The 19,793-nt window shown below is 41.9% G+C and overlaps 1 protein-coding gene across 2 annotated transcripts in view; it reads left to right on the plus strand.

Annotated features, from left to right (window-relative positions):
• si:dkey-103g5.4 (uncharacterized) overlaps positions 1 to 9,339 on the plus strand; it is a 57,284-nt gene extending 47,945 nt beyond the window's left edge. For both annotated transcript variants that reach the window (XM_060898048.1, XM_060898049.1), the window contains exons 14-18: positions 282 to 433; positions 594 to 680; positions 7,950 to 8,096; positions 8,201 to 8,353; positions 8,492 to 9,339. In XM_060898048.1, coding sequence (XP_060754031.1) covers positions 282 to 433; positions 594 to 680; positions 7,950 to 8,096; positions 8,201 to 8,353; positions 8,492 to 8,644 — 692 coding nt within the window. In that variant the 3' untranslated portion in view covers positions 8,645 to 9,339. The remainder of the gene's footprint in view (positions 1 to 281; positions 434 to 593; positions 681 to 7,949; positions 8,097 to 8,200; positions 8,354 to 8,491) is intronic.
• The last annotated feature ends 10,454 nt before the right edge of the window (positions 9,340 to 19,793 follow it).

Below are 19,793 nucleotides of genomic sequence, written 5' to 3' on the forward strand. Positions count from 1 at the left end.
AAAAAGAGGCGGCTTAAAGAGCTGTAATTCCTAAACCCTTGCTCCAAATTGGATGTGAATCCTCTCAAATTACAGCTGAGAGTCTGCACTTTAAGCCCATATTGATTAGATAATTGTATCCTGAATATGTTTTCGTAAACAGCTAAAATAACACAACTTGTGTCACTGTCCAAATATTTTTGGGCCTAACTGGATAAAGCATTTGCTGCAGTTATGGTTGGACTCAGTTTGTGTCTTTAATCAAGACTGGAGGGCTTGATCATGGTGTCTTTGTGTTGCAGACTCCAGGTGCCCTTTCATTGATTTCTTGGATGCGCAGTGGGATTGTGAAGGCGAGCTCATCAAAGTCAAAGCTGATACCCTTAACCCTCGGGAGTTTCTGATCTACGAGCACGGCCAGCTTCTTCTCCAACTACTACACACACACAGAGTGGTATGAATCTTCCCATCTGATTTACTTACACACACACCCACACCTTCATTTTGATTTGCTGTGAGTAATATTTTACACCCACTGAACAATGACATAATGAAATGGTTGATGTATTGGAAAGTAACTCCGATTTAGTTATGCTTGGGTTTGTACTTTCCAGGCACCAGCAGTGAAATTACACCTCGCTTCAAGTCTTCCGACAAATAACTACCACTGCAATGCCTTCCGCAACTCCTTTTATTACCAGGTATTTGCAGTGAAAATAAGCATGTGGTAAGATTAAACATCTGTCTTGAAGATGGAGGACAACATACAGTAAGGGAAAAGGTGCCTGTCTTATGAGAGAACTGCTGCTTAAAATCTAGATCACCAAATTGTTTCAATTAACATAATGTAAATTAGGTCTCGGAGCTTCTTGATGCGTTTGTAATTTCTAGGAGGGAATTGGGTTTTTCATATATTCCAACTTTGGAAGGAAGTTGAAGTCCGAGAACAGATTCAGCCATTATACAGCACAATCTGGAGAGGCATGTCGAGCATCCTGCACTCTCTAGGCTTGTCCGACTCGTGCCATAATTTTAAGGACTCGTGACTTGAATTGGACTTCAGCACTGATGACTTGGACTCGTAAATTGGAGACGAGGACTTGGATTTTTTCGTTATTTTTTATTTTTTGTAACATGCCATAATTTGGCATAAGATATTTATATCTACATTAATGTTTATGCTAATTTTGTTCAAGAGAATGCACACTCACCTGTTCATACGTCATGTTCAGGAACAAGCTAATATTAATGGCGCTAAAATACCTGGAGAGACGCCGCTAGGATTGTCTGCTTTGCTTATACAGACTTCTCATGCAGTGGGAAAAAATGCACTGCTATGTGTTCCATATGTAGAAGAACTATCGAGGAGACGACGAGGACAACCTCGAACTTCAATTGTCATTTGGCAAGACTCCACCCAGAGAAGGAAGTGACACGCTATGTTCATTGCTCTGTTGATAGTGGGCGGGGCTTGCTGAGTGATGAACAAGCTTTTTATCTGTAGCCTGTTAACTAAAATGGGGCAGTCGAGCAGGAACATTAGTCCAACACAGTAGCAGAGACGCTTTCACATAAAGGCAGCAACAGCCACCGTCAAATGGTGCAGTTGGAGTCTTGTTCTCGGACTCGACTTGAAATTTTCTTTAATGACTTGGACTTGAACACTGGGGACTCGAGACTGGACTTGGACTCGAGGTTTAGTGACTCGACTCCAACACTGGCACTCTTAGTTTGACAGTTCTAGGATTTAAATTTTCAATATTCAACAAATAGTGCAAATCTTAACCTCTTTAATATTATCTATAATGTTACAGGAATAGTTTACAATATTTATTCTTCTCCTGACACTCTCTGTACACTACATATACAGTACTGTGTAAAAGTCTCAAGCACCCTATTTTTTTCATACAAACTCATCTCATCTCATTATCTCTAGCCGCTTTATCCTGTTCTACAGGGTCGCAGGCAAGCTGGAGCCTATCCCAGCTGACTACGGGTGAAAGGCGGGGTACACCCTGGACAAGTCGCCAGGTCATCACAGGGCTGACACATAGACACAGACAACCATTCACACTCACATTCACACCTACGGTCAATTTAGAGTCACCAGTTAACCTAACCTGCATGTCTTTGGACTGTGGGGGAAACCGGAGCACCCGGAGGAAACCCACACGGACACAGGGAGAACATGCAAACTCCACACAGAAAGGCCCTCGCCGGCCACAGGGCTCGAACCTGGACCTTCTTGCTGTGAGGCGACAGCGTTAACCACTACACCACCGTGCCACCACCTCAGACTACTATTATTATTATCTCATCTCATCTCATTATCTCTAGCCGCTTTATCCTTCTACAGGGTCGCAGGCAAGCTGGAGCCTATCCCAGCTGACTACGGGCGAAAGGCGGGGTACACCCTGGACAAGTCGCCAGGTCATCACAGGGCTGACACATAGACACAGACAACCATTCACACTCACATTCACACCTACGGTCAATTTAGAGTCACCAGTTAACCTAACCTGCATGTCTTTGGACTGTGGGGGAAACCGGAGCACCCGGAGGAAACCCACGCGGACACAGGGAGAACATGCAAACTCCACACAGAAAGGCCCTCGCCGGCCACGGGGCTCGAACCCGGACCTTCTTGCTGTGAGGCGACAGCGCTAACCACTACACCACCGTGCCGCCCCCCCCCAGGAAACTATCGATTTTTGAAATCTAAGTGCAATGTAATATACAGTACCAGTCAAAAGTTTGGACACACCTTCAAAGACCATCAAATAGTAAATAATAAAAATACAGTAAATAACCCTGTGCGACAACTGTAGTAATCCATATTATGTCAAGAACCACTCAGCTAAGAAAAGAGAAACGACATCCATCATTACTTTAAAGCTAGAGGGCCTTTCGATTTCATAAAATCTGTGAAATTGAGTTCTCTCTGAAATTTGGTCTTTGTGATGTATGTTTATTTCTGTAATATCTCACAAAATATCAGGCCATTCTGCGGCTGGGAAGTTATTTAATTTGAGGGGATTACCGAGCAAATACCATACATGAAATTGCTCACTTCGCACAGTCAAAGCAGACAGAGGAAGTCCGTGTGTGTGTGTGTGTGTGCATGCACAGGTTTATCTTTGAGCGTGCACTGACAGTTCCATCATTCTGTTGCTAAACGAACAGCTGATCACACAGAGGTGCTCACTGAACGCCGATATTTATTAGTTTGTTCCTGTGTTTCCTTTCCTTCGTATATAACATAACGTCTTTTCTTCTTGCTTTCTGTTACTGTAGTCGGTCTTTCACGTTTCATTCGCACACTCATGTCCTCCATTTTCTCTCCTGTTTCAAATTTGTATCCCACAATGCCTTGGGCGAACGGGGAAAGCCCACCATGTGATGCATGACATAGTATCTTGAATTGGGTCATGGTGAAGCAGGAAAAAATAGCAGAGAATTTAGGGCCATGTGGCCTTAAATTCATTAATTGTTCTATTAAAAAAAAAATAATAATAATAAAATTGGAAGTCTGTTATTTGAATTCAGTAGCTTTTGTTCCACTAAACAAAAATAATTGAGTGTCAGGGAAAATTATTTTTATGACCTACACTTGAAAAATCTGAAAGGCAGTCTCGCTTTAAGACATGGAGTGTCTTAACTAATAAAAAAGATAAAGAAAATAGCCTCAATGAGGCTGTAGCTCATACCGGCTACTGTTGTGTGCGAGTTTAAAATTTCAGACGCCCATAAAATCGTAAATATGACAGGTGGCGCCAGCATCTTGACAACTTTTATGCACACCCATCTGGGGAACATTGGTTGTAAGTTTGATTGAAATCTGATCAATCCTGTAGGAGGAGTAGCGATTTTTGTAAATTGTGGACGGACAACGATGACGGACGATGGACAGATGACGTGTGATTGCGTAAGCTCATCCGAAAACCATAGAATTAGAAGGTGTGTCCAAACTTTCAGTGCCCATTCCTGTGGCTTGGTTATATATTAATCAATGAGTATTTGAATACAATTAAAATGATGCATCCTGTTTTAAACGTGTCATAGAATGGAAATCTGTATTTACCTTGGCATCGTCGGAAAAGAAGCGTTCAGTGCATGGAACTGACCTACCGTGAACCTCAAACAATGTTTTCTCTTCTTTCAAATGCAAACCATGCAGAGGGCAATAAAACAGGCCAATTCCAATATCCTGGAGTGTCTCGTAACAGTCCAGATTCATCACTGTTCATACCCCCAAAATTTACATACACTAGCCCATGTTATAGCCCAGGCAATATTACCTCTGCTTCCAGCGCCAGTGGCTACCTAGCCAGTAGCTCCGTCCTACATTTCCTTGAGGATCAATAAATTGCAGAAAAACTTGGGATGGTATGTTGATATCTATCTATCTATCTATCTATCTATCTATCTATCTATCTATCTATCTATCTATCTATCAAAGACCTGCACAGCTGAAACTTCAACAGTTCTGCAGGTATTGTGAAGAACAAAACAACAACAAACTCACCAGGGGATTCACCAGCATCCTCCCTGGAACAAAGCAGCACTGAGCCAGAGAGCTCATGGAAAATGCTGCAGACTGCTTGGGCGAGCTTCGGAGACATTGCTTTTGAATGGAATGAGCCCTGATAGATCAGAGCCTTAACACTGCACAATAACCTTTCAGACTTTGCATGCATACCCATGGAAATTCTCAGAAGAAACTCCCTGGGGGAGTCTTTCCTGGAATAATGTGATACCAAGCTGTAGAGCTAATGGGAGACACTGTGGCTTTTGACCAGCACTCTCCAGCATACATCTCTCCAATTTGTGCTCACTCAGCAACAAAATGAATTAAAACTGCTGATAAGAACAACCAAGGACTTTTCAACTGTTTTCTGCTTCAGTGAGGCATGGTTAAATTAAACGTGTATTAATTCCAACGCCGTGGTGGAGCTCCCTGGTTTCACTGAACAGATCGGACCTTGTAAAAACCAAAGGTGGAGGTACGTAAGTAGTCAGCCATGCTGTGTGATTTTATCCCCTTTTTGACAACTGAAGCCAGATCATCTTAAATTGAAAGTTTCATAGTGAGCTAAAAACTTGAATTTACTTTGTGTTGTTTTCGAGATTAAAAGCAAGTAGCTAACCTTAGCTACTAGCAAGCTCCAATTAGCTAGCATCTTTAACTAGACCACCCACTGGAACACAAATTGGGGGTCATTAGGACCTTGCAACACAGGGATCAGAACATTCCTACAATGGTAGAGGGAAAAGAGAAGGAGCAGAATCACATCAAGACAGCACTTCAGAACTGCGGGTATCCCAACTGGGCCTTCTTCAAGGGCAGAAAAAGGAACATAACGGACAAGGAGGATAACAGGAACAAACGCAAGAACATTGTCATTCCCTATATTTCTGGTCTATCTGAGAAACTGATGAGGATCTTCTACAAACACAACATTCCGGTACATTTCAGACCCAGTAACACCCTGAAGCAGAAACTGGTCCACCCTAAGGACAGAATAGCCAGACACAAACAGGACAACGTAGTGTATGCAATTCAGTGCAGTGAGGAATGCACGGACTTGTATATTGGGGAAACAAAACAACCGCTTCACAGGCACATGGCTCAACACAGGAGAGCCAGTTCCTCAGGCCAGGACTCTGCTGTCTATCTTCATCTTAACAACAAAGGACACTCATTTCAGGATTGCAACGTACGCATTTTAGCCAGAGAGGATCGTTGGTATGAGTGAGGAGTTAAAGAAGCCATTTTTGTCAACCTGGAACAGCCATCACTGAACAGACGTGGGGATCTAAGACATCATTTATCAGCCACCTACAATGGCACACTTCCCTGCCAACTGAATGCACACCAAAACCCAGCTGTTTTCAGTGACTCACAGGAGGACGGAGAGAACCAGCAATCCGTTGATCACCCCAACGAGACTCTAGGCCGTTCACACCCAGCCCCCAGTGACCCACACCAACAGGATGACTCAACGACACCTTAGGATTGTTTTTCATCCATGAGAGGATAAATAGCTGATACTCCCTATTAGGCTACATCCACACGACAACGGCAACGAGATGTTATTAAAAAAATATTGCGTCCACATGGGCAACGGATCAGTAAAATATCAGGTACATATGGCAACGCAACGCTTGCTGAAAACGATGCAATACACATGCCACACCTCTAGGGGCGCTGTAAGACGGTCCCTTCGGAGACACCAGAACAATAGAAGTAGTAAGGACGCATGCGCATAAACTATTATGCGCGAGACTTCATATTAGCCACAAAGTCAGAAAAATCTGTTCGTAAAATTACATTATAATGACCAAATACAATGAAAAGTATTTTTCCAGTCTCACCTGTGAAAGGTAATCCCATGTGATCTCGTTTGGACGGCAAACCTGTTGGTACAGTTAAACGCAGCACATGAATGAGGCATCTTTATTCTCCGCTTTGACCCATCCAATATGGCAGCGAGGATGACGTATGATTCTACGCGGAAGGCAGCGTCTTTAATGGTCCGGAATAAATTGAATGCTACACGTTGATGGATTAATTTGTTGTTCTACGCCCTTTTTGAGGAATGTACTGTAGGACTTAAACCAACATCTGAAGAGGTGAGATCGCTCCTTTTTTTTTCCCTATTTTTGCTGGCGGGATTGACTCTGCCCTAAGAGCTATTCTCTCTCTCTCTCTCTCTCTCTCTCTCTCTCTCTCACTTTGCACCATTACACAATAAATATTCACAGTGAAAATATTTTGTAAGCGCGTTTCATGAACCAAGTTATAGGATTTGTTGACAACTCGCATCGAGTTTGTTACACTTCTACCCGGCGTGAAGCACATGTGGTTGTGACATGTGGTTGTGTCCTCATAAATAAGTCTACTGTCATGTCAGCACTGGTGAGGCACTACCGGGTCTCATTTCTAGACTGCGTTTCCCAGAGTGCACTGCGGTGCCCAACCACACCCTAATGACTCACAGATGGAAACCAGCCAATCAGAGCAGTGCTCATTAACATATTAACAAGCCCACCAAAAAAGGGAATACTGGTTCTTTTGTTATAGGGCCAAATCACAGAGTTGTAAAAGGGTGTGTAAAACCATATCTGGGCATTTTTCACATATCTTTTATTTAGACATCAGAGAACAATTTAAAATCCTGAATAAATGCATTCTATGGCACCTTTAAAAATACTAAAGCAAACTTTAGCTTACTCTGTAAAGAATTTAAAACCAGCCATCATTCATAAACAGCTTTTCTGTAAGTACATATCTTTCATCCATTATCCATAACCGCTTATCCTGTGCAGGGTCGCAGGCAAGCTGGAGTCTATCCCAGCTGACGATGGGCGAGATACACCCTGGACAAGTCACCAGGTCATCACAGGGCTGGCACATAGAGACAAACAACCATTCACACCTATGGTCAATTTAGAGCCACCAATTAGCCTAACCTGCATGTCTTTTGGATTGTGGGGGAAACCGGAGCACGCGGAGGAAACCCACACAGACACGAGGAGAACATGCAAACTCCACACAGAAAGGCCCCCGTCGGCCACTGGGCTCGAACCCAGAACCTTCTTGCCGTGAGGCGACAGTGCTAACTACTACACTACCGTGCCGCCCCGGAAACCTTTTATTTGAGTACAAATTAGTAATAAATAACAAAGCTGTATTTCAGAGATGGTATGTAGGAGAGGAGTTTGCTGTGGAGAAAATGCAGAACTGTCTGCATTTGGTGAAACGTTTTGTTAATGTTTGTTGAAATCGCTCTGGCACTGCTCAAGCAACCTGGTGTTCATTATGTCATTAATAAGAGCAAAGACATGCTGATGAAGCCCCAGCCTCACTGCCACTTCAAACTGTTGATGTATGTCGATAGATTATGAAAAATGAATGCATAGTCAATCCAAATGTCTGAATGGTTCACAAGCATTGACTGTGTCTGTAGGAGATGGATAACACTCTGTACGTGCGTCAGCAGAGACTGCAGTCTGTAGGAAGTTTCTCTCTGCTGCTTCTGCACTGCGCTGCTCACATATCCACCGGACAACTTAGTGTTGACACAACTGCTGCTTTCCAAAGGGCTTTCTTTAAGGTACAAGCCAGGCCCATACACCCATGGACCATTTCATTTCATAGCATTTCAGGGTGTCTTTTGCACTTCTCAATCTGCTTTTTTTTTTTTCTTTTATTCTCTAGGTCCTACAAGTGTGTTTAACTGAGTTGTTCCATGCCAGATTGGAGCCTGATTCAGCTGAAGGAAAGACCCAAAACACTGACTCAGCCCTTAATCGCCTTGTACTTGAGAGAGTACAGAAATGTGATCCAGGAACTGTGTCTGAGAACCTGAATGTAAGCCAGTTAATTATAACCTGTGCTTCATTGTCTGTCTGCACTAGGATGAAAGCAGCTTGAGAGGTGAATTGTCACCTGGTTGCAGGTTGTGACTTTTCAGAATGATTGATTAATTATGGTGCATATTGCTCACAGGAGGTGGCCAGGTTGCGAGAGAAGCACAAAGAAAGTTCAGTGTTCAGGAAAGTAGAAAGCCTGCTGAGAGATATGAACCTGGAGGTCTGCCCAAGTGACAGTGAGCTGCCAATTAAACATGGAGCAGAAGGCCGGGGCACTGTGCCAGAGTGAAGTGATGAATTGGTCTTGAAATACGAGCACTGCTGCTTTTCACTGAATGTGACAAGACCAACTATCTCATCCAAACTCCTGTACGCTGCTCCATGGGAGACAGATGGTGGCCTAGACGATGGCTTTGCTTTGGATCGAGGCCATCTGAGCAACTACAACAAGAAGCTCATTAAACAACATTAAACAAGTGTTGCCTGGCAAAACAATCCTCGCCCGGCACCACTTATTTTATACCTATATGTTGATAATGGTAATATTTCTCAATCATCAGCTGTCAGGTTATAGTCCTATGAAAATCCATGACCTTGAGTTTGACATTTCAAAGTCATTCAAGGTCAAAGGTCATGGCGGCAACTGAAAGCCCATATGGGACTTCTTATATGTTGATATTGGTAAACATCTGGCTATCATGAACCATTTAAAACTTATAGCCCTTTGAAAACCCATGACTTTGAGTTTGACCTTTTGAGGTCACTCAAGGTCAAAGATTATGGTGCAAAATGAAAGGCCATATGGGAGTTCCTATATGCTCATAACAGTAAACATCTGTCTATCAGCAACCGTTTTTGAGTTATAATGGAAAATGTTATTTTGACCGATGACCTTGACCCCCCTGACTTTTAACCCCCAACTGCTACAGAGACTGTCCAAACTACCCTATCATGCAGCATATGGTTGGAAGCAGAATTGAAAGATGCACATTTTGGTTTGAAGTCAAAATGATGAATTTGAAGAAAGTTATCGCAAAAGAAACAATTTTGACCTTTCTGGTGACCTTGACCTGATTACCTGATTAAATTTTGGGGATAATCTATGGACCATTGCCCACTTACCCTGAAAATTTGAAGTCAATCGGTGCAACTGTCTAGACGCTAGATTGTTAACAGACAGACACACAAACAAACAAACAGACAGATAAACAAATGAAAAGTCGTACAGAGCATGATACTCGCGAAAATCACAGATCATTCAGCTCTGATTGATAAGTAACCAAAATCAATAGGGAGTTTACGGTTCCATGAAAGAATCTTTCCTGAAAATTTAAAGTTAATTGGAACAGCTGTTCAGGAGCTATTGTGTTAACAGCACTGTTTTACACTCCTTGATATGTAGAGGTCAATCATGTTAACGGCTACAGAAAAAGAAAGAAAAACAAGGAGCTACGTTGCGTGCAGGTTACACATGGCAATCAAAACCGGTAATGGACGTTCTGCAGCACAACTACGACATCTCCTGAGTCCATTGCTATCACTCACCATCATTCCTTCTGACAGTATGGTATTCACAAAATAGTACCCGTCAGGTTGATTTTCGTGACCTTCAAACAAGGTCATAATTGGGTCAAGGTCAAATGTCCCACACTACAATGTTCCCCGAGTCCATTGGTACCACTCACTAGGTTGTACCCTTGTTTATTCTGGTAATTATGGAGTTCACAAAGTAGTACCCGTCAGCTCGATTTTCATGATATTTTAAGTGTTTTTCGTGATGTTCAAACTAGGTCATATTTGGGTCAAGGTCAAATGTACACAACTACAATGTTCCCCAAGTCCATTGGTACCACTTACTAGGCTGTACCATTTGTTCCTTTTGATAGTCATGGTATTCACAAAGTAGTTCCCCTCAAAGTGTGACAGACAGATGGACAGACAGAATGATTATAATGGGAATTCAATGGAATATGACATGATTTTTTTTTTGTGACATCATTATCAAGTTCGCTCAAGATTTTATTTTATTGATCAAAAGGGGTTTTAATGGAGAATCTACAAAAAAAATCATTAAATTCTGATTTCAACTTTCTGAGTTATAGGCACTTGAAATGTTGGCACTAAAAACCGGTACTGTGACCTTTGTCCTTTTGACCCCAAATTTTGCATGTGACCTTAAAATTAGGCCCAGAATGCTAATTCATGTTCAGAGTATCGATATCAAATCGATAAACACGTTTTTGAGGTCAAGGTCAAAGTTGTCAAAAACCTTGCGAAATTTGACTTCATTTTTTGACATGAAGATGACGTCACAGGTAAAACATCAATTGTGTACTCGAAAGGGATTCAAAAATGCTTTTCAACAGCACTAGTCCCATCTCATTACGAACGCTGGTTCGGAAGTTATAGCCGATTAGGTGTTTTTACAAGACTTGATGTTGGTGACCTTGATTTTTGACCTTGACCCACCAAAAACTAATGATGTTTTTGTGTGACCCTAGTGAGTTGTCCTGTACATTTTTGGTGAAGATTGGTCAAAAAATGATGACGCTAGACCACCAACAAACAAAGAAACGGACAAACCGACAGATCAACGTACTTGCAAAAATCTCCAGTTTTCGCAAGTAACAAACAAACTGCACTGATTACAATACCTCGCCCTGCTTACTCCGTTGTGGGTGAGGTAACAAAAGGGAAAAATCCAGATGCTGACAGACTATAACTAAGGACATAATGCAATTCAAATCAGTGCACATAATAAATGTAAAGATCATTATTCTGGGTGGATGGAAAACTACTAAAAGGCAAGGTCACTTATTAAACTGAGCAACAGTAATTGGTAAACATTTAAAAAAGCTTGGATATTAAATGCTTATGTCAAAAATACTTTCAATATTTCAGAAAGCAAGGTCCTATTTGACATGAGGTCATTACAGGGAAAAATACAGTATATTGACGGATTTTTTTTTTCCCCTGATAATGGGATTTACATTGAGAATCTAGAAGTTTTGGGTGACTGGCAGAATTACTCAGCTCTTGTGGAGATGTGTTGGTGGCACAAAGTTTTCTTAGGGCAGAGCTGGAATACTTGATTTTATTTTTTCAATGAACCTGTCTACATATTTATGGTTGTAACTGGCATTTTTTTTTTGGACTTAATCTTTTAAGGCTCACTTTGTTATGGTTCTCCAAGGTGGAGCAAAGAGATTCTTGCTGCTGAGAGACACAGAGCTTCAAATGACTATGCAGAAAAGCAAATTAGCCGCTAATGAATGTAGGGTCATTAAATGATTTTAATTTCATTCCAGTTTCATATTTATTAAATGCATTGGGAGGTCATTTTCAGAACATGTTCTCAGTTCATTGCTTACACCGAAACTTGATTATACAACCCCGATTCCAAAAAAGTTGGGACAAAGTACAAATTGTAAATAAAAACGGAATGCAATGATGTGGAAGTTTCAAAATTCCATATTTTATTCAGAATAGAACATAGATGACATATCAAATGTTTAAACTGAGAAAATGTATCATTTAAAGAGAAAAGTTAGGTGATTTTAAATTTCATGACAACAACACACCTCAAAAAAGTTGGGACAAGGCCATCTTTACCACTGTGAGACATCCCCTTTTCTCTTTACAACAGTCTGTAAACGTCTGGGGACTGAGGAGACAAGTTGCTCAAGTTTAGGGATAGGAATGTTAACCCATTCTTGCCTAATGTAGGATTCTAGTTGCTCAACTGTCTTAGGTCTTTTTTGTCGTATCTTCCGTTTTATGATGCGCCAAATGTTTTCTATGGGTGAAAGATCTGGACTGCAGGCTGGCCAGTTCAGTACCCGGACCCTTCTTCTACGCAGCCATGATGCTGTAATTGATGCAGTATGTGGTTTGGCATTGTCATGTTGGAAAATGCAAGGTCTTCCCTGAAAGAGACGTCGTCTGGATGGGAGCATATGTTGCTCTAGAACCTGGATATACCTTTCAGCATTGATGGTGTCTTTCCAGATGTGTAAGCTGCCCATGCCACACGCACTAATGCAACCCCATACCATCAGAGATGCAGGCTTCTGAACTGAGCACTGATAACAACTTGGGTCGTCCTTCTCCTCTTTAGTCCGAATGACACGGCGTCCCTGATTTCCATAAAGAACTTCAAATTTTGATTCGTCTGACCACAGAACAGTTTTCCACTTTGCCACAGTCCATTTTAAATGAGCCTTGGCCCAGAGAAGACGTCTGCGCTTCTGGATCATGTTTAGATACGGCTTCTTCTTTGAACTATAGAGTTTTATCTGGCAACGGCGGATGGCACGGTGAATTGTGTTCACAGATAATGTTCTCTGGAAATATTCCTGAGCCCATTTTGTGATTTCCAATACAGAAGCATGCCTGTATATGATGCAGTGCCGTCTAAGGGCCCAAAGATCACGGGCACCCAGTATGGTTTTCCGGCCTTGACCCGTACGCACAGAGATTCTTCCAGATTCTCTGACTCTTTTGATGATATTATGCACTGTAGATGATGATGATATGTTCAAACTCTTTGCAATTTTACACTGTCGAACTCCTTTCTGATATTGCTCCACTATTTGTCGGCGCAGAATTAGGGGGATTGGTGATCCTCTTCCCATCTTTACTTCTGAGAGCCACTGCCACTCCAAGATGCTCTTTTTATACCCAGTCATGTTAATGACCTATTGCCAATTGACCTAATGAGTTGCAATTTGGTCCTCCAGCTGTTCCTTTTTTGTACCTTTAACTTTTCCAGCCTCTTATTGCCCCTGTCCCAACTTTTTTGAGATGTGTTGCTGTCATGAAATTTCAAATGAGCCAATATTTGGCATGAAATTTCAAAATGTCTCACTTTCGACATTTGATATGTTGTCTATGTTCTATTGTGAATACAATATCAGTTTTTGAGATTTGTAAATTATTGCATTCCATTTTTATTTACAATTTGTACTTTGTCCCAACGTTTTTGGAATTGGGGTTGTACTTATAATACTTTATACTTAAAGATACGTATAAATTGAGTTTACCAGCAATACCTTCGTGGATGACTTGGTCCATAGATAAAGAACATGTTGCTCTTTTGTAACCTTCTATATTATAAGATGTTAAACAATTTGGTCAAATATTATTTCAGTAAATGTTAGTCGACTTCATTTTTTTTTTGGCCTTCTACAGTGTCTTGCAAAAGTATTCATCCCCCTTAGTGTTTGTCCTGTTTTGTTGCATTACAAGCTGGAATTAAAATGGATTTTTGGAGGGTTAGCACCATTTTTGATTTACACAACATGCCTACCACTTTAAAGCTATTTTTTTGTGTGTGTGACACAAACAATAATTAAGATGATAAAACAGAAATCTGGAGTGTGCACAGGTGTTCCCCCCCCCCCAAAAAAAGTAAATACTTTGTAGAGCCACCTTTTGCTGCAATTACAGCTGCAAGTCTCTTGGGGTACCGGTATGTCTCTATTAGCTTAGCACATCTAGCCACTGGGATTTTTGCCCATTCCTCAAGGCAAAACTGCTCCAACTCCTTCAAGTTAGATGGTTTGCGTTGGTGTACAACAATCTTCAAGTTATGCCACAGATTCTCTGTTGGATTATGGTCTGGGCTTTGATGAGGCCATTCCAAGACATTTAAATGTTTCCCTTTAAACCACTCCAGTGTAGCTTTAGCAGTGTGTTTAGGGTCATTGTCCTGCTGGAACGTGAACCTGCGTCCCAGTCTCAAACCTCTGGCCGACTCAAACAGGTTTTCCTCCAGAATTGCCCTGTATTTAGTGCCATCCATCTTTCCTTCAGTCCTGACCAGCTTTCCTGTCCCTGCAGAGGAAAAATATCCCCACAGCATGATGCTGCCACCATCATGCTTCACTGTAGGAATGATGTTCTCAGGGTGATGGGTTTGCACCATACATGGCATTTCCCATCATGGCCAAAAAGATCAATTTTAGTCTCATTTGACCAGAGAATCTTCTTCCATGTGTTTGGGGAGTCTGCCACATGCTGTTGGGCAAACTCCAAACATGTTTTCTTAAGCAATTAGTTTTTTTCTTGCCACTCTTCCATAAAGCCCCACTCTGTGGAGTGTACGGCTTAAAGTGGTCCTATGGACAGATACTCCCATCTCCGCTGTGGATCTTTGCAGCTCCTTCAGTGTTATCTTTGGTGTCTTTGTTGCATCTCTGATCAGGGCCGTTGACAGCTTTGGCTGGGCCCTGGACAAAATAATCTGAGTGGGCCCCCCCCCAAATAATCTGAGTGCCCCCCCCACACACACACATACGCGCGCACGCACATCGCCACACAGCAACCACCCACACCCAACCCCTCTTTTCACAGTCTCCATTCACTCCAACCCTTAAATAACAGGTATTCCAAACCCATTATAACAGTCAACCATTTTATTTCAACATTTCAACATATTTACAGTTTGAACATTTCCTTAGTCTGCAACTATTCAGGTGCGAAATGCAATGCGCCAGACTTTTGCTGTGGCAAAGTCGTCAATAAGGTCATTGAAGTCCAGCTTCTTTGCAAGTTCGCGCTCTATAGAGAGCATAGCCAGCCCATTGAGCCTCTCCTGTGACATGTCTGAGCGCAGGTAGTTGATAAACCAAAATGATTGTTTACGGGATGGAACTGGGCCTCAATGAGAACTGAGTTATGGCTTTCCCAAAATCTGAACATAGAAGCATCACCACTATCACACACGGACTGGCCATTGGGAGTAGCGGGAGTTTTCCCGGTGGGCCGGTGGTTCAGTGTGGGCCGGCGGAGAAAAAAAAAAAAAACAGTTGTGCGCTGGCCTTTAATATGATAAGCAATGTTAACAGTTTCTTTAAGAAACTGTTAACATTGCTTATCATATTAAAGGCCAGCGCGCAACTGTAATAAGCAATGTTAACAGTTTCTTAAAGAAACTGTTAACATTGCTTATCATATTAAAGGCCAGCGCGCAACTGTTTTTTTTTTTTCTCCGCCGGCCCACCGGGAAAACTCCCACTACTCCCAATGGCCAGTCCGTGTGTGCCACTAGTGATGTGTACAGTGAGTTTTTCAGTGTATTTTTTTGTCTTGTTTTTCATAAACGTCCTTTCCGTACTCGATTTAGAATGTTACAAAAAAAATTGACACCCTCCCAACCACGTAACATTAGCCTATCTGACCTGGGGGCTGACACGTTTATTACGGATAAACCAAAAGGATTACAACGTTCCCTGGATATAGAACTGGACCGAGAAGATTTCAAAATCTTAACGTGTAAGCAACAACAATAAAACAGAGGTTGTTTTATTCATTTAGGGCTTATTAGGCAACTTTCATTAATTGCGCTTTTCATACAGGCCTATCATTTTTCACTTGAGCAAGGGAATTGTTTGAAGAGTATCCAGTCTAAGCGAAAGTTTAATGTTTTGCAACAGACTAACCTCAAAACACCCCATTTATAGCCCATTCGTTACATTAAACTCTATCTAGCTGGCAATTTCACATGCCGTCGTATCTACACGGGATGATTTCCAACAAAATAAGGTTTAATTAACAAGAGGCAGCGTTCCACGGGCTTTCAGCTAACCGGAGTCCAGCTCAGCGCAGCTCAGCAAGCGTGCCTAAAACATTTGGATATGATTGCAGGCCAATGTGCTATTCTTTGCTTCATTGAGATATATGCAACACAGTGTTATTAAACCGATATGTTTATGAAATAATTCAATGCCCTGTGCATTTCAGTGTTCACTCAGTGTACCCTGCTATCCCCTACTTTATAATTATGAATGGCGCGTCGCGCGTGCTGGGGTTACATTACGGGGCTGGAAAAAAGTTATCTGTGTCTTACCTGGCTCAGCTGCCCCACTGCCTTCACCACCTGCTGCATCATCTGAATTTTTTCTAAAATATCTATGCAGTGAGCCCCTGAGGTTCTTGGCTTCTTCATCTCTTTTTCTCTTTTCTTTTCTTTGCTCCTGACTTGTGCATGTTGGCAAACGGGCTCGCACGCTTATTGTCGAAGCGTTATGATGGAATAGTGCCGTGTTATTTGGCGCCTTAATCAAAGACCAAACCATTTCTGCATTAGGGGTGGTAGGTGGGTTCTTGAATGTATTTTCGAAGGCAATAAAGGCAAAAGAACCAGCAATCATTCATTGAATGCAAATATATTACATTTTTCTCCCCCAAATCAACACATTTTGAAATGAAACAGAATGATTAATGGCATCTTCATGAGGGACCAGTTCTGGGCCCCCCCTCATGCCTGGGCCCGGGACAAAATACCCGGTTGTCCCCCCCATCGACGGCCCTGTCTCTGATTAACGCCCTCCTTGCCCGGTCTGTGAGTTTTGGTGGGTGGCCTTCTCTTGTCAGGTTTGTAGTGGTGCCATATTCTTTCCATTTTGCTATAATGGATTTAATGGTGCTCCGTGGGATATTCAAAGTTTGGGATATTTTTTATAACCCAACTCTGATCTATACTTCTCCACAACTTTGTCTCTGACCTGTTTGGAGGCTCCTTGGTTTTCATGTTGCTTGCTTAGTAGTGTTGCAGAGTCACGGTCCTTCCAGAACAGGTTGATTTATACAGACATCATGTGACAGATCATGTGACACTTTGATTGCACACAGGTGGATCTTAATCAATTATGTGACTTATGAAGTGAATTGGTTGGACCAGCTCTTATTTAGGGGTTTCATACGAAAGGGGGTGAATACCTATGCACACTCTAGATTTCTGTTTTTTCATCTTAATTAATGTTTGTGTCACAATAAAGCAACAATTTGCACCTTTTAATATGGTAGGCATGCTGTGTAAATCAAATGGTGTTAACCCTCCAGAAGTCCATTTTAATTCCAGCTTGTAATGCAACAAAACAGGACAAACATCAAGGGGGGGGGGGGGGGGGGGGATACTTTTGCAAGCCACTGTATTAGCTATGGCCAATCATAATCAAATGCAAACTACTAATCTTCATTTAGATAGTACATTTACGAGAAAGAGTTGCATGAACCTGATTTTTGTCTTAGGTTTATTAATTATTTACTGTCTGTGCAATGTCTTAACTTTCTGAGACATTAGAAAGCATTAGCACATTAGAGAACAAAGCTAGTGATGATAGCACAGCAATTATCGAGCAGTTTCCTACCATCCTTTTAATTATGTTGTTCTAGTGTTAGCAGGACTAAAGAGCAGCTGGTCCGCCTTCTGAGACAAAACGTGTGGCGCTGAAGGAGTGGGCAAACGTGCTTTAAAGGTGTAAATCAGGACATCATGTGTTTCATGATTGTTATTTCAGGAAAATAATTAATTTCCTATAACAGCAGTGCTGACAGTTCCAGCTGCAAACAAATCACAGGTTTATATTAATTAAGCAAATCACACGTGCTGTTGTCTTGAATATCAGCACAGCTATGATTCAGTCGTAGCTAATCACAGTCGTGATGATATTCAGTATGACCTCAAGTGTGACCTCAAGTGTGATATCACTTTTATGCAACAGTTCTAGAAACAAGAAATTAATATTGAGTAATATTTTGTACACAGTATGGACAAATGTTCTCTTTGTTCTTACTCCACTAGCAGAAATACATCTCAAAAAATCCACATTCACTTTATAGCATGTAGACTGGTACCAAAATCCAGAATTGTGACACCCAAAGGCATTTTTGAGACAAAGTCGGCAAACAGTCTTATTTTGTCAATTTGGGTGTGCCGAATTCAAATCTGCAATATGCCGAGCTCTATCTGACCTCTGTTGACCTCTAGAGGTCATTGAACTTTGGGCCTGTAAACGTCTCAGCTGAACCCAGTTTCTCAGCTTTCTAAGGAATGAAATGTACTAAAATGATTTAGCAAATGGCCTTGTTTGTTAAATGTTTGGGTGCTGAATTCATTTTTCATTTGTAAAACGACATATGACCTCTGATAACCTCAAGGTCATTAAACTTGGCCTATAGGTCTATGCATTTAACGGCATTTTTAAACTGACTTTACTCCCCCAAAAAGAATATGAACAGACAAAAAACAAATAGAAAGGAACAAATACAACATTAAATGCCAGTCCATGTACATGTGACTTACTTTTCACAATGAGAATGCCTAGGCGATCACCTTACATAACATTGCATTACATTTAGCGGTTATTGTTTATACAAAGCTACTGAAAAAAGGACAGATTCAGCAGCATACAAAATGTGGGGGCATACAGGGTATACAGGTTAATCAGGGTTAGTATATATGAGAGTTTTTTTCTTTGTTGTTTGTTTTGTTTTAAACGGGGTAAAGCCTTTACAAAGTACTGTGTGTGCCTAGTCTGCATTGTTTTGGCAAACATCAGCAGATGTGTGGCAATGACATGCAGCAGTGCACTGCAGCTTGTATTTTTTGCAGTTGCAGTTCTTCCTTATACACTGTGTGGTACAATGAGATGTAGCAAGATAGATAACATCCTGAGGCACAGAAGGAAGGGAAGTGAGAACTGGCAAAAGAGCATCATTCTCCATTCGCCAACCCAATGCATCCGGTGCAGACAGTGCAGGTCTTTGTTGGTCTGCTTGGAGCCATACAGCTGCCTGGTAGTGTGCCCTCTTGATGTGAAACGATAATGAGTCCTGGCTTGGGGGCAATCTCTCCAAGGGAACACCTTGAGCAAATAGAGATGCCCTTGCACTGTTTGTCAATGTGCATGGGCCAGCTTTGAACATCTTGCAGATGAAGGCTTTCACATCAGCACATGTGGTACTGCTGAGGTCACCTCTGCCAAGGTCTTTTAGAAGCCCATGGTGCTCCATGAACACTTTAAAACAGGATTGTTTTGAGTGTCTGGCTAAGAAAGAAGTTGTGTTACATCCTGTGATAGCATGAAAAGCAGGCAGGGTACTGAGCAGAGCATCACCAAGCTTTTCGGCAACTGTGTGAATGGGAATGTATTTCTGCTTCTTAAAGGTACCTGCCTTCATCCATACTCTATCACACTTCATTCTGGCAAAATGGGCCAAAAGCAGAACCAAGACATCTGTGTCTCTTGAAGATACAACAATAACAGAGGCCTGAGTCTTGATGCAATGGAGCACCATCCTGGTGTCTGCCTCTTCATGTGTAGCTTCAAGCTCCTTTATATCAATGTCAGATGTTGAGGCTTCCACCTGCTCTTCATCTCTGAAGCCACCAGCAACTACAACAGTTTTGTTCTTGTCAGCCTTAAGCAGCAACTGGTGAGAGAGGAATCTTGCAAGGCCTGCCTTGTTCTCCTCACTTGCCATAAAGTTTTCCCACTTCAGTGGCAACGGCACAGCCCTGTCTGTGATGTCCCGCCTAACTGGGGTTGTCTTCCTTCCTCGTTTAACCCGAGTGGCAGATTTAATGGACACCTTGTTGTACCTGTCAAAAACTACATGGATGCACTTGAAATGTTCTCCAGCTTGCATGATGG

Source organism: Neoarius graeffei, chromosome 17, assembly GCF_027579695.1.
Source record: "Neoarius graeffei isolate fNeoGra1 chromosome 17, fNeoGra1.pri, whole genome shotgun sequence".
NCBI classification, from domain to species: Eukaryota; Metazoa; Chordata; class Actinopteri; order Siluriformes; family Ariidae; genus Neoarius; species Neoarius graeffei.